We start from the raw sequence: 24,359 nt of genomic DNA on the forward strand, positions 1-24,359 counted from the left end.
TGGTTTATTACTCAGAACCAGAGCTAATACATATTCAGCAGTTCATGTTCTGTACTTTGGAGGAAGGACAAGTGATTCAGTGCCAGATTGAACTGTCTCATGCTCGGCTGCAGGGAGGAGCAGGTGGCCAGAGAACAAGGCTCAAACAGGAAGCCCTGTGGTGCACCTCGTGCTGCTCGGATCCACTCGCTAGCTTGAGGCACAACTTGAGTTTCAGCCTTAGCCTGTCTCCTGTCAGAGAACCACGGAATGGTTTGGGTTGGAAGGACCTTAAAGCTCATCCAGTCCCACCCCCTGCCATGGGCAGGGACACCTCCCACTCTCCCAGGTTGGTCCAAGCCTCATCCAGCCTGGCCTTGGACAGCCCCAGGGATGGAGCAGCCAAACTTCTCTGTTCTGAGGCCTCACCACCCTCACAGAGAGGAATTTCTTCCACATAGCCAACTTCAATTTTCCTTTTTTCACCTTAAAGCCATTCCTTCTTTTCCCGTCCCTCCAGCTCGTGGTGAATTGTCCCTCTCTGGCTCCCTTGTGACCCCTTCAGACACTGGAAGCTGCTGTGAGGTCTCCACACAACCTTCTCTTCTCCAGGCTGAACAGCCCCAACTTTCTCAACCAGTTTTAAGCAAAAAAAAAAAAAAAAAAAAAAAAAGCTGTTCAGGCAGTTATTAAGGATTTTAATGGAAGTGCTGGTAGTGTTTGAGTTAATTGTGGAAAGGAAATTCAGCACCCTAAGCTGGGAATCATCAGCTGTCTATACAGTGTGACCAATTTGCTTGTATTTTTATTCTTTAGTAAATCATTAGCTGCCTGTTACATCCACCTTTGTCATGGAGCTGCATTCATTTAGGCAATGCCTTTGGATTCCTCTGGACTGGCTACAGGTCTGTTTGAAATCCATGGATGCTGATCTTCAGGAGGTGTCAGGTTCTTTCCACATCCTCACAAAAATACTTCAGGCAAAGCTTTTGGCATTTCTGGGATACATTTATTTACCCTTACCCTGTCTCTGCTAGTTTTACTCACATAATAAATCAAGATTATCAGCTGCTCCTCACATCTCTGAGAGGTATGGATAAAAACCATGATTTGCAAGTGAAAATTAGGATTATTGGTTAGGCTTAACTAGTGAGAACCTATCCCATGGGAGAGCTGGGAGTCCTACACTGATCAGACATATTTCCTAGGCTTGTTCTAAACACCAGAGGTTCCACAAGAAGGTATAAATTATAAGATATAATTGCTTATTAAATTTGTCTCTTTCTGTATTTCCAATTCACAGAAGAAACCTGAAATGCTGATTTCTATAAAAATAATACTTGACAGTGGTGTGAAAAAGTGTTTTCTTTTGAATCCTGGCTAGTAATTTCAGGAGATGTTTGTACTGTATTATACATTCATAATCTGTAGAAGGAAGTTCTCCATCAAAGATAATTACCAGGTTAATTTCTTTCAAGGGTTATCTCACTGTGAGTATTACTAAGTGTCCATGACCAGTGAAGTTCCTCATCTCAACTTCATTTCTTCATCTGCATATTTCAGTAAAACTTTTAGGAAGACTGATACTGTTGTTTTATATAATTTTTAGTGCATTTTTTTTTCCTAAGGTACTTCACTGTGGATAGGATCAGCCTTTTTTCACTCCTGTGCTTTGTTTTACCTGCAGATGATGTGATTAAAGTGAAAGGTGAATACAGTGAAAGAGAGGAGAGTGCTTTAAATTCCGAGCCAATGGAAAACCTGGAAGAATCTGAACTGCCTTACACATATCCCAGAGAATATAACGAATATGAGAGCATTAAACTGGAAAGACACTCGGGTTCATATGACAACGTCAGGCCAGCTAGTGGAAAGATGAATTGTGATATCTGTGGATTAGCCTGCATTAGCCTCAATGTCTTGATGGTTCATAAGCGTAGCCACACTGGTAAATATCCCTCTGTTGTTCTTGTAAGAGCTGGAGTACTGAAAATAAGATATTTTTAATCTAGACTAGTTATTTTTAAAAAGGATATCAAAATCAGGGTTTCCTTGTTCCATCCTTGACACCACATGTGATCTTTATCAAGTTACTCGCTGTTCTGTGCCTCACTTTACCCACCTTTCTTCTTATCAGGATTGAATATTATTAAAAGCAAGTTGGTGAGGCATTTTAAGAATTTTGGATGAAAGGCACTATGTAATGCAGTATTTCTGGCACAAAGCAAAAGTTAATTTGGTTTTGTGCTGCCATTTTCAGTCTGTATATAAATTTCTCTCTGTGCCATACTTTGGCAACAAACCAATGAGCATCTTAACTTTCAGCCTGCAGTAAGATAAGACTTTTTTTCCTTCTAAAAATTGCTGGCTTGTTGGAATCAGCCTCCTCCAGAGCACTTCTTTCCATGGAAGAACTGTGCAGTGTTTTCCATAGTCCTACATATGCTACAAGCAGCTCTGACACCAGAGCTGCACCTCCCTCCCACTGAAGCCACACTCTGTGCGTTTCTATAGAAAGCAATCAATCCAATATCTCATTCTTTCCTCTTCCAAGAAGGCAGAGGACAGCATGATACCCACGTAACCATTAAATGTCCTTTTCTGTATGTCATTTTAAGGTGAACGGCCATTCCAGTGTAATCAGTGCGGAGCTTCCTTTACTCAGAAGGGAAACCTCCTCCGCCACATTAAACTACACACAGGGGAAAAACCTTTTAAGTGTCACCTGTGCAGTTATGCCTGCCAAAGGAGGGATGCGCTTACGGGTCACTTAAGGACACATTCTGGTAAGTGACTTCACAGGCACTCCATGTGTTTTGGATGTGTGTCACTGGGACACTCGGTGTGGAAAAGGCAGTCAGCAAGGTTTGCTCAGCCTGTGAAGGGTTCAACACAGAGCAGTGACCTCTCACTGGTGCTCCTGGAGCCACCTCAGGAGTGCCTCAGCTCTTGGTGCAGAGAGAGGGGCCACAGGAGCCATGGCACAGCCCACAAACCTGCTTGCACAAATAACCCCGTGGTATTTTCACAGAATCACAGAAAAATTTTGGTTGGAAAAGACCTCCAAGATCATCAAGTCCAACCTTTGACCCATCACCACCTTGTCAGCTCATTTTCATACGAGTGCAGCTGGCTGTGCCAGCAAGCTCTGAACCTGAGGAGAGTGTGAGACGTGCTTGGCTGGGGCTTCCTCCCATCCCATTCTGAGCTGTGAGGAAAATCCCAGGAGCACAATTGCAGGCAGATGACTATTGCCACCTCACTGTGGTGTAGTGCCTTTCATCTGAATCTCTTAAAATGCTCAACAGATGTTTCTTCTTAAGCCTGGTAGGGTGTTCTGTCCATTTTACAGATGGGGAAATGGAGGCACAGAGCTGAGGTGACTTGGATTTCAAGTCAGGTATAACTCGATCTTGGCTACCCCAGTTCTGCAGGAGCCAGGCTGTGCTTGCCCTTGAATTTGTCTTTATCCTGTGTTCTACATGGGCTCAGAAAGAAAACATTGATTCTAACAGGTGTTATCTCTGCACTGCACTGTACAGAAAAAGTTCAACCTCACAAAGAATCAAAGTTTAAAATGAGCTTATCTGCCAAGGATAAATGAAATTCTGATTTAATCAAGACCAACAGTGTGATGCTGTCCCCCACCAACACAATGCTATAACCACCACACTTCAAGCAAGACAGTGTTTTAGTGGTCTCTTGTGGCTATTTTAATTCTTTTATTGTTTCTTTTTCTAGTGGAGAAGCCATATAAATGTGAGTTTTGTGGAAGGAGCTACAAGCAGAGGAGCTCGTTGGAGGAGCACAAGGAGCGCTGCCGGACTTACCTGCAGAACGCTGGCATGTGTGAGGCTGGTGAGTTTATCACATTGCAGTGGTTTTGGGGTTTCAGTACTTTACAGGGCTTATAAAAGGGCATCTGGTGAGCTGTTAACCCACAGCCTGAGAACAGCTTTTGCTACACTCCTTTTCAGTAACCTGAATATATAATGTTCTAAAGGGGCTGGTTCATCGTAGCCCTCAGGCTGGTAGTTAGGGAGTGCTTTTGCTTTAATCACTTTTTTCTTTAACTGTTGCTTTGTGTAAAACATCTAAAATACTTTGTACCCAGCATTTCTGGAGGTGATGCTCGGTGAGTTAAATTATTCCTACATTAATACTGTTATGTGGCTCATTTTACAGGATGAGTTGTTGACAACCGTGTGTTTGATAGTTCCTTTTCTTTAGACTAAGAACTGTTAGAATTTGCACCAATTTTAGTGGCTTGGATCCAGGGCATGAAAATGGAGTGGTATCCCAAAAATCACTGACAGATCAGCTTAGGAGGGAGTGAGAGGTAAAGGGCTGCTTTGAATATAGAACTGCCTTTGGAAAAGATGAAATGTATCAAAACATGTTTTTTTTCTTGTTTTCCATTTTGCAGTCTCAGTGCTGCAGTTCCAAAATACTTCAGTGAAAAGTAATCACCATAATCTTTGTCCCTGCTTCACCTGAACTAAAATCCTAAAATGAATGGTGTGATTTGGATCTCACAACACACCAGCAAGTCAGGAAAAAATTGCTCTTCCCACAGTCAAGGGGTGGCTGTGACCTCCCAAAGACTCCATGGCTGATCTAAGAAGAGCTGAGGCCACAGTTTCAGAATTCAGGCTCCCATTTTTTGCTATGCAGCCTTGAAAAAATACCAAATAATGAAAACATGGAATCACAGAGGGTTTGGGTTGGAAAGGACCATGAAGATCACCCAGTGCCCCCCACCCCTGCCATGGGCAGGGGCACCATCCACTCTCCCAGGTTGCTCCAAGCCTTGTCCAACCTGGCCTTGGACACTTCCAGGGATGAGCAAACTATGCCAGGGCCTCACCACCCTCACAGGGAGGAATTTCCTCCTAATAAATCTATCCACAACAGTAAGGACAAGATTCTGCAGGAATCATCACAAGCCAGGCCTGGAAATCAGTGTGAAGAGCCACTGGTATGTGATGAAAACCTTGGGTACAGGAATCCCTGCACTGTGCAGAGTGTAGGTTGGTGTTTCAGGCTTTGTGACACACAGAGAAAACTCAGAGGATCATGATTTACCAAAGTGTTTCATAGAGCTTTTTAAGAGTTTATAGTTTTGAGGGGGCTCTCTTCTTGTCAGCAAGTGACAGATTTCTTAGAGCATTCATAAAAATTACTGGTAATCAGCTCATCAGCAAGTTTTGAGTTTGGTGAGAAGCCTTACACATTGTAAAGTGGTTTGTGTTGTAGTTCACACACCATGGCCATCACCCAACGTGTCCACCTGTGAAAATGGAAAGCATGAGACCTGCTGCAGGCTTCTGCTTTGAAACCATTCCCATGGTTTAGATGCATTTCAGAATAACAACATCCCCCCTTAGCCCAACCCCGTGGTGCAGTCCTTGCTGCAGCACTGCAGGGAGCCTTAACTGGGCACAGGAAATGCCAATTCCCAGAGGGCCAAGAGGTGGCTGCTCCCCTTGGAGCCCCTCACACCCTTACACATCCTGCAGTGTTGTTAGGAAATGTTATGAAAAATGAGAACTCCTGGGGCATTTCCATCCAATTCCCTGGTATCAACAGGATGTTGGGTGGCAGAACCAGGGAGAGGGAAAGCTGGAAACACTCTCAGGAAGTAATTTACTAAGTTCCATTTTTTTGTAGCACTTTGCATTTGTGTTTAGCAAACATCCTCTTTCCATTACTGATCCTTTCCCTACTTCTCTGCATCACTTTGAATTTTGGTGTTTTTCTGAATTCCCCTCAAGCTTCTCAACCAGATCTGGTGGAAGGTGTCTCTGTCCATGGCAGGAGGGTGGAACTGGATGATCTTTAAGATCCCTTCCAACCCAAACCATTCCACAATTCTATAATTCTCACATGGAGCCATCTTTAGACACAAAAGTGCTCTACATGCCATCATTCCTAACTGATTAAAATATTTAAAAGCATCAGGACAGTAGTAACCATTCTATTTGCTTTTCAGTGCCGTGCTTGCATGTTCTAAATGTGGAAATATTTCTAAAAGAGAAGTTTAATGTAGCAATATAGTTGGAGCATTGTCCCTGATAACCATCTCTCTCACATTGTTCTCATTGCACAATCACCCAACTCCGCTCCACTCTCCATTCTTGAGTGACCACACAGAGATGCTACAGGAAACAATGCCTCTAATTTCAGCTTTGTACTTGAGGCCTTTGCTAACATTATCTGCACATTCTAAAAATTCTACTCACATTGGTTGGTGTGGCAGAAACCACACTATGGGAACAGCTCAGTGCAGGGTGAGCGCTGCTGGGGCTGGGACAGCAGCCGCTCTCTCTCCAGCTGCAGGGTGACATGGTGGCCCAGAGATGGCTGTCCCATCCCTGGAAGTGTTCAAGGCCAGGTTGGACAAGGCTTGGAACAACTTGGGCTAGAGGAAAGTGTCCCTGTCCATGGCAGGGGGGTGGTACAAGGTGATCCTTAAGGTCCCTCCCAAGCCAACCCACTCAGTGAACCCATGGTGGCCAGGGCACAGCGCCTTTTGGAGAGGTGGCTCCTCACCCAGCACTCCCAGGACAGCCTGAAGAGCCCTTCCCAATGGATAATTCACAGGAAAGAACACTCTGGAAGGATTACACCTGAAATGTCCGCTGAGACAGGCAGCAGCACTGGGAGCAGCATGGAGACCTCTCAGGGGGGTCAGGGAAGCCCATCCTCAGCCCTGGTTGAGGATGAGGAGGAGAGGGGCTCCCAGCTGTAAAAGTACTGAGATCAACCCCATCTTTACACCACATAAAATTCCATGCTTAGGAGCTCAATTTCCCAAGTAATTCCAGAGCCAGTGATCAGATCTGACCAAGAGGGACAAGGGGATTTGTTTGAGCTGCAGAGTTCCTTTCAGCATCCTCAGAGACTTTTTTTTAATTTTTTTTTTGCTTTCTGACCGTGTTGAGCCATCAGAGCCATGAGCTTGCAGGATAACCCAAGATCCCAGGCTGCTATTCAGTGCTTTGGAAGCCTGGATTTTCTGTATTTTTTCTGTATTTGTTTTTTTTTTTTTTTTTCTCAGTGTAATTTTGAGCAAAGCATTTGATCATGCCTGAATTTTATTTTTAGGTCCATGTTACAGTGAGGTAATTAGTTATTTAAATCACCATGTGCAGTGGAATCATCCAGAGGGAGGAGAATTGAAGAGGGACACAGGGTGTGTTCTCTATATTTGAGAAGCCTTTAAAGAATTTGGAATTATTAAAAAACTTCTTCCTAAATGCTAAATACTATTCTTGAATTGTTTAATATGTGATCCAGAAGAAAAAGTTGGATGAGATAATTTTCAGTTGGTTTCTGGGTACAGAGAGCACTGTTGTGGATGAGAACCTGTATAACCACCTTCATCTTACTGGGAGCAGACATTGTTTCCCTAAGGCCAGGTTGTGGAAATGCCATCAAAGACCTTTTGTGGCCCATAAATAGAAATTATTTTTTCTTTAGGAAAAAATAGCCAGTAGCAAGGAGTCCAAAATCTTAATGTGAAGGCAAAGACCCTCAGCACCAAAATAAAAGGGCAGGGAACCATGAAACTGCAAGATGGATTCTACAGGAATCCCAGAGCATGTTATGTAGGTCAATAGTTACTGTCTCTGCAGATCTCCTCCGAGGAAAGGCTCTGTTATTCCTGCAGGAAGCCCTCATCTGCCCTCCTGACATTAATTCAACAATTAAAGTTCCCTTGGTGGCACACAAATAGTGTTGACAAGTCACCCCTGATGTGCTACGTGCAGCTTCCAGGGTGCTCCTGGGGCTGGGAGGGCTGAGAGCAGCTCTGAGCTGAGTCCTGCCAGGATAAGGAAAAACACTGAAAATGTGGAATTAAAGCTTTACTAGAGCAACCCACGGCTCCTCAGAGTGCAACTCCTGGAGGTAAAGACTGAGGAAAAGAGGAGCTGAAACAACAAAATCATAAAACCAAAGAACTGGCAGGGATCAGGGAGCTGCTTTTATGGTATGGGTGAATTGTGTTTTCTTTCTTTTTTCTTTACAAAGAAAAGGGTACATTTTTGAGCACACCATTTGTTGGGGTTTTTAAAAATTTAGATTACTGTTGTTAATGACTTGTGCAATGATCCAGCCAAGATTATGAGGCTTTGGGGTTGGGGGTAGCTCAAACCTTGCACTACAGTCACCTAAAGTTAATATAAAGCTGCATATTCCAGGCTTTGGAGCATGAGAATTAAACCCTAGTCCTGAAATTAAAAACCCTATAATTTTCAAGACCAAACTAGAGCTTTTGGCCCAAGCCCAAGCAGGTGATTACTTTCTACCTCCCTCCCTTCCCCTCGGAGTGTCACCTTAACCTGGTGTTTTGTCTCACTTGGTGCAGCTCTTACATCGTGTCTGGGTATTTCATGCTGAGAGCAGGGATGAATACATTTATGGGAACCTCCAAACACACCGGAGTAATTTGGAATCAAACTGAGACTAGAAGAGCAGTGTGTTATTACCTTCAAGGCACTCCATGCCCTGCACAGGGCTGCCTGTCACGTACATCCCAAGGTTCCAGGTCTGTGACCAAGCAGAGCCAGGCCCTGTTATCCCATCCTCCCTGACTCATATTTGCAGCCACTGTACCTCTGAAAACACTTCACGTTTTCAAACTGCTGAACAAACACGAACAAATAGTTCTGGCTGAGGTTTGGTGAGTCATGGTTTGTGCTGACTGAAACTGGTGTTATCGGGAGCAGCACTGACAAACAGGTACAGAGGACAGACTGAAACGCTCAGGGAAAGGCTGCACAGGGCTGGGAAAGATGAAGCTGCACTTTCAGCACTTGCTCTGCTGGGCAAACAGAAATTGAAGTCAATACTCAATAAATCTGTGTTTAGCAGGACTGAAATATCAAAATGTTCCTATCGCTTTCCTCTGGCCCTGCTTGTCTCTTACTTAGGTTATGCTTCATGTATTCAGGGAGACCTCATTTTGGCCTACCAGTGCCTTAAGGGGGTGACAAAAAGGAGGCAGAAGGATTTTTTATACAGGCAGGGAGTGACGGGAGAAGGGACAATGGTTTTAGACTGCCAGAGGGCAGGGTTGGATGGGATGTTAGGGAGAAATGCTTCCCTGGGAGGGTGGTGAGGCCCTGGCACAGGTTGCCCAGAGAGGCTGTGGCTGTCTCATCCCTGGAAATGTCCAGCACCAGGTTGGACAAGGCTTGAAGCAGCCTGGGATAATGGAAGGTGCCCATGACCATGCCAGGGGGGCACTGGATTATCTTGAAAGTCCTTTCCAACTAAAATCATTCCATATATCCGTGATTCTGCATTTAGATTTGTTGGTGTATGTACATTAACACAGCAACCAGGACCCTTTCACAGTGAGATCCAACCTTTTATACCACCTTGGGAAAGCCAATCACCCCTCATTGCTCTCAGCTTGCAGATCCCATCTCCTGCAGGCTCTGAAGTCCCTGAAGATGTGTCCAGTTCTCAGCACAGTGATGCCTGCCACTATTTTAGCAAAGACTTCACTCTTCATTACAACGTTTGACATAAAACTACCAGTCCAGACGGGTGCTGTTGAGGTTTGAGCAGGGTTTGGGGGGGAAGCCACAGCAGTTAGGATCAGTATTAGTGTGGCAGTAGCGATATGAGGTGGCAGCTCTCCAGCTCAAGGCCCCTGCAGCCTCCAGGAGCTGAGAGCAAGCACAGCTTCTGTGCAGTGCTTAGCACAGCTGAGGACAGCTCTGGAAAATGGGAAGAGCCTTAACAGGCCCAGTCCCAAGGGAGTCAGCACAGGGCATTACTTTTCCAAAAATTAGAAATTTGGGAGGTTATAACAAGCTTTAAAACATAGAAGAAACATTCATAGTTAGTTTTAGCTGTAACATTTAAGAAAAAATATTAAGTGACAGTAACACCTGGGGAAAAAAAAGAGTTAGAAATTTTGAATTTTGAAAGGCTTTATTGCTTTTATTTCACTGGAACACTGATATATATCATACAAGTTTCTTAGTGATTTGTTAAGACATCTATGACTGATATCTGAAAAGTCAAACAAGAACACTGAGTGTCTCCTGCAGCTCGAAACACTGAGTGTGCAGGTGTCACCCAGCCTTACTCAGAATCAAAAAGAAAGGCCAGCAGAGCTTCTGTCTCCATCTGCAATGCGACCAACCTTCCAGCCAGTTCATTTACTTCCTCTCGCTGACGACAGTTCTGGTTTGTGCTCCCCCTGAGTGAGCTCAGGGCTCTGCTGCCACTGACCACAACGGGTGCCCAGAGAGCAGGAATGACAGAAAAAGCAAAACCAGCTCTGCATTAGATCTCCAAACTGTTTCCTCCGGTTATGTGGCCGATTGGAGATTAAACCAGTCAGCTCTTCCTTTTTTTTATCTTTCTTTTTTTCCTTTTCACCTACGTGTTGTGTTTTTTTCTTTCTTTTTTTTTTTTTTTCCCTTCTTTTTTCACATTTTCCAACCTAGCCAGCGTGGAGGCAAGGCACATCAAGGCAGAGATGGGGACTGAAAGAGCCCTTGTGCTGGACAGGCTAGCGAGCAACGTGGCAAAGAGAAAAAGCTCAATGCCTCAGAAATTTATTGGTAAGAACAAAACCCCTTTTCATCTGCAACAGTTAAATACGTGTGGGTCGGTAACAAACAGTACAATGCCTCTGCTTCTTTTAAATATCCTGCTCAAGCTTAGCATCTAATACAAAAAAAATTAAGTAACACTGATTTTCGTGATGGGGTTTTAGCAATTTGTTGTAAGGGGTTGATTAAAATAAAAATAATTTATTCTGTTGGCTGCTTAAACTGGGTGGAAGCTACTGTTGTGCCTTGTGTCTTTATGTAGGTGATTTTTAAATATGTTTTATGAGCTTCCATGTGCCATTTCTGTTCCTCTGCATTTGAAATGTTCTCTGCTAGGATCTAGAACAGGCAAAGAACAGGAAGGTTAATGTTTTCTCAGCAGGAGCTGAAGATTCCTGCAGGATTCATGTGTAGAATAAGGCCTAAAGGCAGAAAAGTATTGGATTTCTCTTAGTCATCCTACTAAATTTGTCTATGATTAAAAAATATCAAATCCTTTCTTGTGGTAATTTAAGCAAGCAGATGTTTCCATAGTATTTTCTTTGCATTTAATTGAACACGATCAGAGTTTTGCATGTTGGGGATCTTAAATACTAGTTGGGCAGGTTCTGGGTTTCAGCAAACACCTGACCCTCTTGGCCAGTCTCATTTCATCAACCTGCCTTTAAAGAAAATAAAATACAGCCCTGTCCTAAGGAAAACCCTTAGTCAGCAGTTATATAATATTGGTGCTGATGAAGCCTTATTTGTGCTCTTTGTAGGGTTACATAAGGTAAAAAGTGCTTTTTTTTTTTTATGGCCCAATATAAAGTTCACCCTCTGAGTGGGGCCCATGTAGGAGAGGTTGGGACTGGGAGAGCAGGCAGGGCTGCTGCAGCCAAACGCCCAGCACAGGGTGCACCAGCTCCAGGGCAAGGTAAAGGTGAGCAGCTGGATCTATCCAGGTAAAGGTGAGCAGCTGGATCCATCCAGGTAAAACTGCAGCTGGATCCATCCAGGTAAAACTGCACAGCTGGATCCAGCCAGGTAAAACTGCAGCTGGATCCATCCAGGTAAAAGTGTGCAGCTGGATCCAGCCAGGTAAAACTGCACAGCTGGATCCAGCCAGGTAAAAGTGTGCAGCTGGATCCATCCAGGTAAAAGTGTGCAGCTGGATCCAGCCAGGTAAAACTGCAGCTGGATTCCAGCCAGGTAAAACTGCACAGCTGGATCCAGCCAGGTAAAGCTGCAGTGGATCCATCCAGGTAAAACTGCAGCTAGATCCAGCCAGGTAAAACTGCAGATAGATCCATCCAGGTAAAGCTGCACAGCTGGATCCATCCAAGTAAAGGTGAGCAGCTGGATCCAGCCAGGCAAAACTGCAGATAGATCCATCCAAGTAAAGATGAGCAGATGGATCCATCCAGACAAAACTGCAGCTGGATCCATCCAGGTAAAAGTGTGCAGCTGGATCTATCCAAGTAAAGCTGTGCAGATGGATCCATCCAGGTAAAGCTGCACAGCTGGATCCATCCAAGTAAAGGTGAGCAGCTGGATCCATCCAGGCAAAACTGCAGCTGGATCCATCCAGATAAAACTGTGCAGCTGGATGGATCCAGGTAAAGGTGAGCAGACGGATCCATGCAGGTAAAGCTGTGCAGATGGATGCATCACACAAGAAACCAACTCAGTTTTTGAAGATAATGGAGCTCTTAGTGGGTTTGGTAGGCAGAACTGGCCTTTCATCTGTGAAAACTGGTCTCATTTATTTATTTATTTTAAATTTGTGTGGCTTTCTAAAGGTCACCTCACTGCACAGCCAGACCAGCACACTCCACCTGAGTCTCTTTGGTGCTCAGGATTGAAACTGGGCCTGTGGGTCTTGGCCCTTACACGTCTTGCTGTGGTTCAAAAAGCAATACTAATGCAAATGGGTTTGTAATCCTTTAGCTTCCTCTATTTTAGCATTTTTTCAGCTCTCTCATTGTGCAATCACCACCAGTTTGACCTTTATGTATTTTATTAAACACGTCTGCAGCAGGATGCACCCCCTCAGCATAAGCCTAACGTGAAGAACGAGTGGGTTTGGGGTTTCCTCTGTGAGCCAAAGAGTTCCTGTGTGGCCCAGATCCTCTGGGATTTGTGCTGGTGCTGCATGGCATGAACTGGCACTGACACACAGGTGATTGTGTGGAGAAACCAGAGAATCCATCACAGATCACCTAAAGGCACAAAATAACCAATTTTTGAAACTTGCTGCTTTTCTAGGACTTGTGTGATTTTTCTTGTTAAATTACATGTGCAAACTTCCCCCCTCAGTCCTCTGCATCCCTGAGAAGGATGTTTCCAGGAGCAGGCTGTCCGACCTTGCTCTGACTCCTGTGCCTTTCTGACCTGTCCCTGTCAGAGCTCGGATCTGCCAGGCCAGTGCAGGGATTCTTTGGGAAATCTGGGAATGAGTGCTGATGTCTCATTTAGTCAGGAAGCAGGGAGAGGGATACACACTAACAAGGCATCTTTGTTTGGCTCGTTTCTCTGAATGAAGTCTATTGATTGGAAGAAAAACCCCTTTATTATAATTGGAGGGCTCTGCAGAGATTCGGACAAGCACCAGGAGTCTCACCCACTTTATTTTTCACATTTCCTTCCCCAGTAGCTGCCTCGTGTGCAGCAGTACAAGTCCCACACAAGGGCAGAGACCACCAAACCCTGCATTTTACTCTCCACCTCTGCACCAGGCCCCTCTTCAGACCCTTTTCCTGGGGAACCTTAAAACCCACCAGGACAGTGGAATCGCAGAGCACTGTGAGACCTTCATGATCATTCAGGAGTTGGACTCAATGGTCCTGGTGGGTCCCTTCCAGCTCAGGATATTCCACAATCCCATGATCACACATCATGTTTCTTTACCTTACTTTACAACAGCGACTCTCAACACCAAAATTTTTAAGAAGTCTTGTCTATTTTTGCTTTTGTTGTTATTTTTTTCTACTTAAATTCCAATTTATTCACATCTTTCACTTGCCTGGAGCTGGTTTTATGAGTCACCCAAAAGTACTGCAGCATTTAATTTCCTTCCATGTGAAGCTGGACGCGAGCTGTGCTGCGGGCTGGAAGCAGTTACACTCTTGCGGTTCGTTAACACCTTTTGGAGTGTTTTAGAAGAGAAACGTGAGCTCCTGGTTTTCTGCCTCTGCAGTGAAACCCCACGAGTTTCATACACATTGAGTCACGGTGTTGACAGGTGACTGATAAACATCTGCACCAGTGAGTTACCGTAACTAAGAGATTCGTGGATTTAGGGTTTGCGAGTCACTAGCATGTGAAACCTTTCAGCTGCTCTCTTTTTTTTTTTTTTTCTTTTTAAGCTATGAACAATTTTATGCTTTTAGTAACCACAAAATTCAGTTACTTATTTCTAGACATTCACCTCCAAAATGTCTTTAGTGCTTTTGGGGTGCAGTTTATTTCCTCCTTGCAGCTGGCACAGAGAGCAGGAGTTGCCCTGTGCTGCCCAGAGAGGTGTGAGCAGAATTTCAGGTGCACTTTCCTCCACTTCTGTCCAGTCCAGAGCTTTCCAAGCCCCAGCACACCCAGAGAAAAACTTTTTTTTTTTTCACTAACCCTCTATCTAGTGACCCTAACTCTGGGGGGGTTATATCTACATTTATATCTGCCAGTATTAGATTACCTGAATACCTGTGTAGAGATCCAAGAAGCCAGGTATGGTTCAGAAGAAGCTGTAGTTGTCAAAGCACAGTGGGGAAAACTACTTCAGTGTCCAAGGACTTGCCAAAGATGAATCTCTCAGAAAGTATCCTCACTACCTCTTCTATTATACTGGTTTGCTTCTAGGCCTGAGATTTTAAAAAATATGAAAAAAACCAAACACCCCACCCAAAAGCTACTTTTAGCAGAGAACATATCATGCCACATTCCCAGAGATTTCTGCACTTTAGAGAAGTCATCACAGGGTTTGAACAGCTCTTTACCCACTCAGAAGCTGCACAGAGGGGTCCATGCAGGTAAAGCTGCACAGCTGGATCCATCCAGGTAAAGCTGCACAGGTGGATCCATCCAGGTAAAGCTGTGCAGATGGATCCATGCAGGTAAAGCTGCACAGCTGGATCCATCCAGGTAAAGCTGTGCAGATGGATCCATGCAGGTCAAGCTGCACAGCTGGATCCATGCAGGTAAAGCTGTGCAGATGGATCCATGCAGGTAAAGCTGCACAGCTGGATCCATCCAGGTCAAGCTGCACAGCTGGATCCATGCAGGTAAAGCTGCACAGCTGGATCCATCCAGGTAGGGCTGCACAGCTGGATCCATGCAGGTAAAGCTGCACAGCTGGATCCATCCAGGTAAAGCTGTGCAGATGGATCCATGCAGGTAAAGCTGCGCAGATGGATCCATGCAGGTAAAGCTGCACAGCTGGATCCATCCAGGTAAAGCTGCGCAGATGGATCCATGCAGGTCAAGCTGCACAGCTGGATCCATGCAGGTAAAGCTGTGCAGATGGATCCATGCAGGTAAAGCTGCACAGCTGGATCCATGCAGGTAAAGCTGTGCAGATGGATCCATGCAGGTCAAGCTGCACAGCTGGATCCATGCAGGTAAAGCTGTGCAGATGGATCCATGCAGGTAAAGCTGCACAGCTGGATCCATGCAGGTAAAGCTGTGCAGCTGGATCCATGCAGATCAAGCTGCGCAGATGGATCCATGCAGGTAGGGCTGCACAGCTGGATCCATCCAGGTAAAGCTGCACAGCTGGATCCATGCAGGTCAAGCTGCACAGCTGGATCCATCCAGGTAAAGCTGCACAGCTGGATCCATGCAGGTAAAGCTGTGCAGATGGATCCATGCAGGTCAAGCTGCACAGCTGGATCCATCCAGGTAGGGCTGCACAGCTGGATCCATGCAGGTCAAGCTGCACAGCTGGATCCATGTCGCTATAGGACACAAGAGAACACGACGCAGACACACTGCTGCTCTCAGGCAGGAAAAGAGCGAGTTGATTTTCTGACTCTTACATTTATAGATTTCCAAAGGTGACAGAGGATTGGAGGGTGAAAGTGCCACCTCTCCAGGGACACTGGACAAATTAACAGCCTATCAAGTTTCTCTTGCTCCATAAAAGAATGCAAAACAATAAGTTGTTTACAGAAAGTGTGTGAGAAAGTTTCTCACAAGAATGCAAACATCAGAAAGCTTAGAAAATCTTAAAAAATCAGGGCGACAGATCCATCCAGGTAAAGCTGCACACCAAGATTACCACTCAGCTAACCATCACCTCTCATCTCTCGCAGGTGAGAAGCGACCCACCTTCGACGTCAATTACAACTCCAGTTTCCTGTACGAGAAGGAGAGCGAGATGATGCACGGGCGCATGATGGACCAGGCCATCAACAACGCCATCACCTACCTCGGGGCCGAGGCCCTGCGCCCGCTCGTGCAGACGCCGCCGGCGCCCACGGCCGAGATGGTGCCGGTCATCAGCAGCCTGTACCCGCTGCCGCTGCCCCGCGCCGACGTCCCCAACGGCAGCGAGGCCGAGAAGAGCCACCTCAGGGACAAGAGCCTGTCATCCGACAGGGGCCTCTCCCCCAACAACAGCGGCCACGACTCCACAGACACTGACAGCAACCACGAGGAGAGGCCCAACCCCGCCTTCCACCAGAGCCAGGCGATCCCAGCTCCGACCCGCAACGGCCTCCAGGCGCTGAAGGATTTCCCGAGGCCGTACGAGATCATCAAGCCGCCCGCCATCTGCCCGCGCGACGCCTTCAAGGTCATCAACAAGGAAGGGGAGGCCATCGGCGCGTACCGCTGCGACCACTGCCGCGTGCTCTTCCTGGATTACGTGATGTTCACCATCCACATGGGCTGCCACGGCTTCCGCGACCCCTTCGAGTGCAACGTCTGCGGCTACCGCAGCCACGACCGCTACGAGTTCTCCTCGCACATAGCTCGGGGAGAGCACAGGGTGCTGCTCAAGTGAAAGGACAGCTTCTCCAAGGTCAAGGGATGTGTTTTTAGTTGGAGGGGAGGCTCGGTCGGTTGGGGTTTTAATTAGTGTAATGAAATTTCTTGAGTATTTTTCTAGGCCGGTTTTAAGCGTGTCACAAGGTGACGCCTTTTTAAATTTCTTTCCTGGTAATTCAGTGTTCTGTAGCATCTCTGCCTGGCTGCTGTGGTGAGTGGGACTGTGGGAAACACCAGAAGCAGAGACTGGTTTTGATATGAACATTATTTTTCAGAATCTTCAGAGCCATTTATGATGTTTTCAATTTTTAACTTGTGTTTGTTTTTATAGAGTTTGCTTTAAGTCAGCACAAAAGGTTTTCATGCCAATTCCCCTGCTCATTCAGGTGAATAGTCAGAGGTGGGTTGGAGGAGCTTTTCCCAGTTATAATCCCAGTGGTTTATCACCAAACCGAGGAAAAGAGGGCAGGAAAAGGGAGGGATTATAAATTCCTCTTTAAAGCTTTTCCCCTAAGCCCTAACAAGAGCGTGGCACACTTTCATTTTCTTACCCCACTGCTGATTTTCTTTAAAGTTACTCAGTAAGAGGAAAATAAGAAATGACACCTCTTTGGGGTTGGGATTTTTTAACAGTACGTATTTTTGGGATACCCAGCGAGGTCCCTGGATGGCTCATCCATGTGGCCTGGAGGAAATCCCAATTTTCATTGGTGGAAACTCCTCCTTTCTGATGGCTGCCGAGAACGAGGACGAAGCTGTGCTGTGTGCTGTGCCTCTGTCCCACTGCAGCCATGTGGCCGTGCCATCTGTGTCCCCACAGGGTGGCCCTGGCTGGCTGTGGACAGGTGAGACCCCGGGCAGGGCTGTGAGAGCCACCCCAGGACAGCCCTCGGGGGGTGCTGCTCCACACCCTGAGCAGCTGCCATCCCTTTGAAATTGGTTTTTACAACTTCTCTTTGAATTTCCCCATGGCCCCACAGCTGTGTTGGTGTCCCTGGGCTGGAGAGGGGATTGGTAACGGCTTTGCTGAGTGAAGGTTTAATCTTTTTGCGAAATATTTTTGTATCCCGTAGTTAGGAGTGTTCTGATGGACTTTCTGCATCCCTTGTGTGGTTTGAGAGCTGTGTTGCTTTTGTGTTAGCCCTGCTGATCCAATCACTTCCCTGAGGGAAGGCTGAAGAGCTGAGGGTCAAGAAATACTGAAATTCATCCCTCCCTTTGAGTTCTTTTGGCTCAATTATTTCCTCCCTGAATTTTAAGGTACAAAATAAGAAATTTATATTCGTGTTTTCCACTAAAGGTGGACTTGGAGAGGGATAAATCAGCCTGCAGTGTGTCTGAGTATCCAGGGTGCTGTGGAAGTGCTAATCCAGGATCCTGCTGTCCCTGGGGTTGAGGAGAACCCTTCTGCTGTTTTGTGTGGAGCTGCAAAGCAGGTTTGGGATGTTTCCCAGAGCTCCATCATGAGCAAGGTGCATGTTGGCTCTCCCCAAACGAACACCTCTGTCACAATGTGACCAATGCTCCTCCTGTGATGCTGCAGCTCCACCAAGGATCAGCCCCAAGGACCAAGCTTTGGGGTCCAGAAAAGAGAGGGAAAGGGAGTGAGAGAATTCCCAGAGAACAAAGAGAAGGTTCCACTGCTGTCCTGACATTTCTAAGTCCAACATTTTTAGGACATTGTGGTTGTCTTTATCAATTTCTAATTTTGTGATAAGCTTGCTTTTCAAAGGCTTCATTTTCAAAACCAAAGAATTGTCAATAAATGAATAAAATATTTAAATAATGACGATGTCCTGATTGAGGGCAGGCAAAGGCAGGTTCTTAAAGGAATCCACAGAGACTTCCTGGAGCCATCCAAACATCTTATTCTCCATAAGTGGATTGGGTAATGGATTCATTTAAGGATACACTTGAATTGTCCCTTCACACCCCATCATTCAGCCCTGTCCCACAGCGCTGCCCTGGCTTGGGACATGGGAATCCCACTGAATCATGCCTGGATGTTGGGGGGCTGTGTTGGTCTCTGAGCTTGGGGGAGCTCTGGAAACCACCTTGTCTGGGAAAACAGATGGGAAAAACACTGAGACTGATTTATTCTGCTCCTTGGTTACCTTGGTCTGGAACAGGTTTGGAGCATTCTCCAGTGCCTTGGTGTGTCCATCTTGCTTGGTTATTCATTTACTGATGAATTACACCTCAAGAGTGGGCAGGGGAAGTTCACCAAGGAGCTTTTAGCACCAAGAAATGAACCTCTGCTGCTTAAAGGATTTTTTAAGTTTTAAAAATATCCGTAAATAAATATCCACTCTGTCAGCCATGAAAACAGATCTGGGAGTGACCAGCAGAGCTGGCTGAGGAGTGAGAATGAGTGCTGGGGCTCATTTGACATGCTGGGAGCTGTAAACCCCACAGGTGTGATGGAATCTGTGTCCCCACGGGGTGCTGAGCCACGGTGGGGGCTGTGCTCAGCAGAACCTGCTCCAGTCAGAGGTGTAAAACATCATCATCTGCTGCTCTGACTGCTGGAAAATGGTGTTGGACACGGTTTTGGTGAGCAGAGGAGGGATTTAACCAGGGAGCTGCGGGGTGGGGGCAGCTCAGCCCCACTCCTGGGCTGCGGGGTGGGTGCGTGGCTCCCAGGGCTGTGTCGGGCAGATGGAAACATCCCGGCTGCGGAGGGTGGAGGCTCACACCAACCCCCCTTCAGGCCCTTTTAGCACCTGCCTTACCAGGCTGACGTTGTTCTCGCTTCTTTCATCCCCCCCGACACCTCCTGCCACAAGAGCTGGACACGCTTGAGAAACAGAAACGAAAAAAAACCGAGAAGAAAGTCAGAGGATCCTTTTTTTTTTTTCTTTTCCCTTCACTTCCTCCCCGCTCGGGTGCCACCAAACACTGAGGGGTCTCTCCGAGGGTTGGGTGGGACAGAGGGGGCTCGGGGCTGCGGACAGCGACTCCCAAGGCATCTTCCCATCCTGGTTTGTCTTAATAAGAATTGGTTTGATCCAAAACCCCTCAGCCTTCTCCTGCCTGGAGCCAAACCCCTTTAAAGGCTTACAGAAACCTTCAGTTGGTGTTGTGACAGAGAGATCCTTATCTGCTGATAGCTGTAATCGTGATAGAGCGCAGAGGAACTCGTTTCTCCTGTCGTGTCGTGTTGAAACACGCTTCCTTAACGCACCAAAAAAAAAAATCCCATAAAACTTCCGCCTGCTGGTCTGCATCCTTGGAGCATCCCGGCCGGCTCCTGCTCCGGTCCAGCCCCCAAATCCCGACGGGAGGGGACGGGGAGCACTGAGCCACTGCCACCACCCCCTCGGTGGCCCGACTCCCCCGCCGTGCTCTGACTCACGGGGACCCGGCGGCGTTTTCCCACCCTCGGCGTGGGTCGGGTTCCCAAATCCGGGGGGCAGGGGGTGAGCAGAGCCGGCTCTGTGCTGAGCGACAGCGGGAAGGGACATTGGGAGTGCCCCCAGCTCTGGCACCGGGACGCAGGGACAGGGCCGTGGCTGTCACCGGGGTGTCACCGGGGCACCACCACGGGGACAGCAGCTTTGTGTCACGCCTGGTGCCCCCCTCGCTGCGCCGGGAGGGAAGTGAAGCCCCCGGGGAGCCGCCGACCCGGCCCCTCCAGCCCCTCCAGCCGGGTTATATCTGGCGCCGCATTTGCATGGCAGCGAGCCGGCACCTGGCAGCGAAATCCTCGGGGGATCGAGGACACGGGGAGCGGCTGGCGATTGTCACACGCTGGCGACAGGAAAGTCCCAGCAGACGATTGTTTTTTTAGAAGAATTTACTTCCAACCCGCACGGCTCCGGCAGTGCCTGCACCCGGCACCCGCGGGGCTGCGGCCGTGGGGGTGACAGCCCTGGGCTCCAAGTGGTGCCCCACGGGCACGGAGGATGCTCCGGGTGCGAGGTGATGCTCCTCAGCCCCAAACACAAGCCAGGTGCCCGCTGCCTCTTGGGGATGCCCTCACCCACAGCAGCTCCCTGTTCCCCCCTCTCTGTCCCCCCAGTTCCCCCAGTTCCAGCCCCACTGCTGCTCCCCTGGGCACTGGGGGACACCGTGGGGCTGGGGGTGTGTGAAGGGGGTCCTGTCCTTCCTCAGCCCCGTTTCCCACAGCCGTGGCTTTGTGCCGGGGCCCCCCTCGTTGCTCCCCGGGGCCGGGCAGAGTCACGCCTACCTCTCCCCCCATCCTGCCCCCCAAGCGGAGAAAGTTAGTCAAATCTGCAGAAACCGCAGAGGGGGGAGGCAGCGACACTGTCACCGCTTTGATGTCACCCCTGCACGTCCCACAGGTGCTGCCACCACCCCGGGGCCGCGGTCCCACCACCGCTTTGCCATTAACTCGTGCGAGAAGGGGGGGATAATGCAAAAAATATTTCCTTCCCCACCTCCATCCTGTCCCCACGGTCGCTGGAGCCGGCGGGGCTGGCAGAGGCCACGTGCGCGGCACACGGAGCTGCAGCCGCTGCCATCCAGCCCTCTGGGGGTCCCTCCAGAGCTCCGGGGGCTCAGGGGGTGTGGGGGAAGCCAGGAAGGCTCTGAGCAGCGGGGCTGATTCATGCCGGGCCTCCTGTGGTTTCCCCCTGCTCTCACCTCCCGGTGCTGTCACGCCAAGCGCCCACACGGCAGCGCCCAGGGTGAACCCACCCTGATGTCACCCACCGGGAGCTGGAGGGGGGAGCCCCTGGGGCATCTGCTAGGGCACCAGAGATGGTGCTCTGGGGCACCCAGAGCTGCTGGGCACCCCTGAACCCGCCCTGCACCCCAAATGCCCCCCGTGCCCCTCTGAACACACCACACACCCCTCTCGCTCTGCTCCCCAGCACCTCCTGCACCCCCTGTGCTGCCCCAGCGCCCTCAGTGCCACACGGGGGTGACACCCACCACAGGACATTCCCGACCCCACAGCAGTGCCCGCAGGGAGGAGGATGCAGCACCGGGGGGTGACGGGGTGAGGTCCCCTGGGTGCCACACGCCCGCGGGGCAGAGGCACGGGTGCCCCAGGGGAGCAGGAGGCAGGCAGGGGGCAGCTGCCAGCCCTTCCCAGCCCCGTCACGGCCGCTGCACTCCCGGAGGAAGCTGCTCTGCCTTGCCCTGGTTATAAATACCCTCCCATTTTAATGCGGCGGCGGCGGGAGCTATTTCAGGCCGGGAACGGGAAGCGAAACCCTGCCCGGGTCCCGGCCTCCTTGCCCCCGTACCCGGGATGAGCTGGGCAGTGCCCAGGAGCCACAAGGGTTTATTTGAAGCCCAGGAGGCGCACGCCTGCCTTGACCTTCTGTGCCTTCCAGCGGAGCAGGCGGATGGCGCGGAGGCCGAAGCGCAGCACGGCGTCGTACTTGAACACCAGCTGGTAGAAGGCGTGGGTGACCAGGGCGCCGCTGGGGTCGGCGTGTTTGAGGGCGGCCATGGGCGTGTACGCCGCGTTGGTCTGGTGCCGGAACGGCGGCCGGGCCGCTTCGATCACCCGCAGGGTGTGCTGCACGTGGGCAGGGGATTGTGCCCTTCCTGTCCCCTTCCTGTCCCCTTCCTGTCCCCTTCCTGTCACCACAGCCCCACCCCATTGAACCCTGTCTGGATCCCATCTGCACTTCCATCCTCATTCACTTTTCCCCTCCCTTCCCATTCTCCTATTCCCATTCCCATCCCATCTCCTTCTCATTCACTTCCTATTCCCATCCCCAAGCACTTCCCATCCTGTCTCTAATCCATCCCACCTCATCCTATCCCATCCCCAAATCCTTCCCACTCTAACCCTATCTTTATCCTATCCCACCCCATCCCCACCCCATCCTACCCCTATCTCCATCCCTTCGCATTCCCATTCCATTTCCACCCACCTCCATCCTCAGTTCCTTCCCATCCACATTCCCATCCCATCACCATTCCCATCCCATCACCATTCCCATCCCATCACCATTCCCATCCCATCACCATTCCTACTCCCATTCCCATCCAGCTCAGCCCCATCAGGATGGAGCTGCCTGGGTGCCAGCTGCCCCACTGCTGGCTGGGCGCTGCTGTTCCTTGTTAGGACAAATTAACCCCTCTGTCCAGCCCAGCCCAGCCCAGCCCAGCAGGGCACCCCCAGCCCGCTGGCACCCCCTGCCCGCCTGTCACCTCCGCGATGTCCTCGGGGGTCTGGCCCAGGCTGGTGAAGACATCCCTGGAGTTCCTCAGGTAGAGCTTGGTGAAGATTTCGGCCGTCTCGGGGTCGGTGCGCGAGTAGTCGGCGCGTTCGGCTTCCTCGTACAACTTCGTCTCGAATTCCGTCATCACCGGCCCCGGCTCCACCAGGCTGATCCTGCCCAGGGATGGGGCGCTGGGCACTGGGCACCCCCGGAGCCCCGTCCCCAGGGGGTGCACGGCCACATGCCCCCACACTCACGCCACGTTGAAGCGCAGCGCCTGCACCACCAGGCTCTCGCAGAAACCTTCCACCGCGAACTTGGAGGCCGAGTAGATGTCGTTGAAGACGATGCCTGGATGGGTTGGGGAGCTCCAGTCAGGGCTGGGTGGGGGCTGGTCCCCCCAGGGCACCCCGTTTTCCCCTACCCTGCAGGCCCATGATGCTGCTGATGACGACGATGTGGCCGCCGCGGCGCCGCTTCATGTCGGGCAGCACCTCCTTGACCAGGCGCACCAGGCCGAAGAAGTTGGTGTCCATGAGGCTCTGCATGGCTGCCAGGCTCTGGCACTCCAGGGGCCCCGCCATGCCCACCCCGGCGTTGCTGACTGCGGGCAGGGGGCATCAGCGGGGTGTGCCCTGGGCAGGGGGATCCCTCACCCTGGGCATGGGGGTCCCTGCTTCTCCGAGTGTGCCCAGCATGGGTGTGGAGGGCCCCTGGTGCTGGGTGACCCTGGCAGGGAGAGTCACTTGTGTGTGGGGTCAGGGTGCTTGAGGGACCCTTGGCACAGGGGGTCCCCAGTGCTTGGAGGGTCCCTAGAATGGGGTGTGCTGAGTTTGGAGGGTCCCTGGTGCAGGGAATGGTGTCCTGGTGCAGGGGGTCCCTGGCACAGGGGGTCCCTGGCACGGACAGTCCCCACTGCAAGGGGTCAGGGTCATGAGATATCCCTGGCACGGAGTGTCCCAGCACTGGGGAGCACAAATGTTCCCCAGCACGGGACCCCCCAACACAGCGATCCCCACCACGGAGGGTCCCCTCACGGGGGTCACGCCGGGACACAAATCCCGTGCCTCACCCAGGATATCGATGTGGCGCCCGGGAATGCTGTCGAGGCAGGCTCGGATGGAGCCCTCGTCGCACACATCCAGCTGCTTGATCTCCAGCGTCCTGCCCAGCGCCGGCCCCGCCGCCGCCGCCAGCGCCCCGCTCCTGCCCGTGTTCCTCATGGTGGCGATGACTGCGGGCACAGCGGGCACGGCGGGCTCAGCCCCCGCGGGCACAGCGGGCACGGCGGGCTCAGCCCCCGCGGGCACGGCGGGCACGGCGGGCTCAGCCCCCGCGGGCTCCCCCCGGGGGCTGCGGGGGTCCCCGCGCCCCGCTCACCTCGGAAGCGGCGCTGCTTGTCCCTGGCCAGGCGCACGGCCAGCGCCAGCCCGATGCCCGAGGAGCAGCCGGTGATCAGCACCGTCTTGGGAGCCATGGCACGGCCTCGCTGCCTCGCCCCAGCCCCCCCCATTTATAGCAGCTGCCCCCAGCCCCCCCAAATCCGGGCGCTTAATCCCCCCTGGATAATCCCCCCCGCCCGGGGATTTGCGTGGCTGAGCCGCACGTGGTGCCCCGGGAGCACAGAGGGGCCTTTGTGAGGGACACGGGGCACTGTGGGGACACCAGGGACTCTGTGGGGACACTGCCAGGCTTGGGG

General features: G+C 50.2%; 2 protein-coding genes across 11 annotated transcripts in view; one reads left to right on the forward strand and one right to left on the reverse strand.

The window, feature by feature from the left end:
* The window catches only part of IKZF3 (IKAROS family zinc finger 3), a 39,240-nt gene extending 20,937 nt beyond the window's left edge, over window positions 1–18,303 (forward strand). For 8 of the 10 annotated variants that reach the window (XM_064400017.1, XM_064400015.1, XM_064400022.1 and 5 more), the window contains 5 exons: window positions 1,667–1,927; window positions 2,598–2,765; window positions 3,721–3,837; window positions 10,449–10,565; window positions 15,842–18,303. In XM_064400017.1, the coding sequence (XP_064256087.1) occupies window positions 1,667–1,927; window positions 2,598–2,765; window positions 3,721–3,837; window positions 10,449–10,565; window positions 15,842–16,533 (1,355 nt within the window). In that variant the 3' untranslated portion in view covers window positions 16,534–18,303. The remainder of the gene's footprint in view (window positions 1–1,666; window positions 1,928–2,597; window positions 2,766–3,720; window positions 3,838–10,448; window positions 10,566–15,841) is intronic. The other 2 variants (XM_064400020.1, XM_064400023.1) reach the window with 2 other exon arrangements.
* A 735-nt stretch (window positions 18,304–19,038) lies between these two features.
* On the reverse strand, window positions 19,039–24,188 carry RDH8 (retinol dehydrogenase 8). Its single transcript, XM_064400030.1, has 6 exons — window positions 24,041–24,188; window positions 23,733–23,894; window positions 23,085–23,264; window positions 22,918–23,011; window positions 22,650–22,833; window positions 19,039–22,008 (listed from the first exon to the last, which is right to left on the reverse strand). Exons 1-6 carry the CDS (start codon window positions 24,171–24,173, stop codon window positions 21,769–21,771), a joined length of 993 nt encoding a protein of 330 aa, XP_064256100.1. The 5' UTR covers window positions 24,174–24,188; the 3' UTR covers window positions 19,039–21,768.
* Window positions 24,189–24,359: the final 171 nt, after the last annotated feature.

This window comes from Passer domesticus, chromosome 27 (assembly GCF_036417665.1).
Source record: "Passer domesticus isolate bPasDom1 chromosome 27, bPasDom1.hap1, whole genome shotgun sequence".
Classification (NCBI taxonomy): domain Eukaryota; kingdom Metazoa; phylum Chordata; class Aves; order Passeriformes; family Passeridae; genus Passer; species Passer domesticus.

Coding starts and splice junctions, on each gene's coding strand:
- RDH8 (XM_064400030.1), bottom strand. CDS start 24,173: ATGGGGGGGGCTGGGGCGAGGCAGCGAGGCCGTGCCATGGCTCCCAAG. Junction 22,834..22,917: donor GCGCTGCGCTTCAACGTGGC/GTGAGTGTGGGG, acceptor ATCCCTGGGCAG/GATCAGCCTGGTGGAGCCGG. Junction 22,009..22,649: donor CCCCCGAGGACATCGCGGAG/GTGACAGGCGGG, acceptor GCCCACGTGCAG/CACACCCTGCGGGTGATCGA.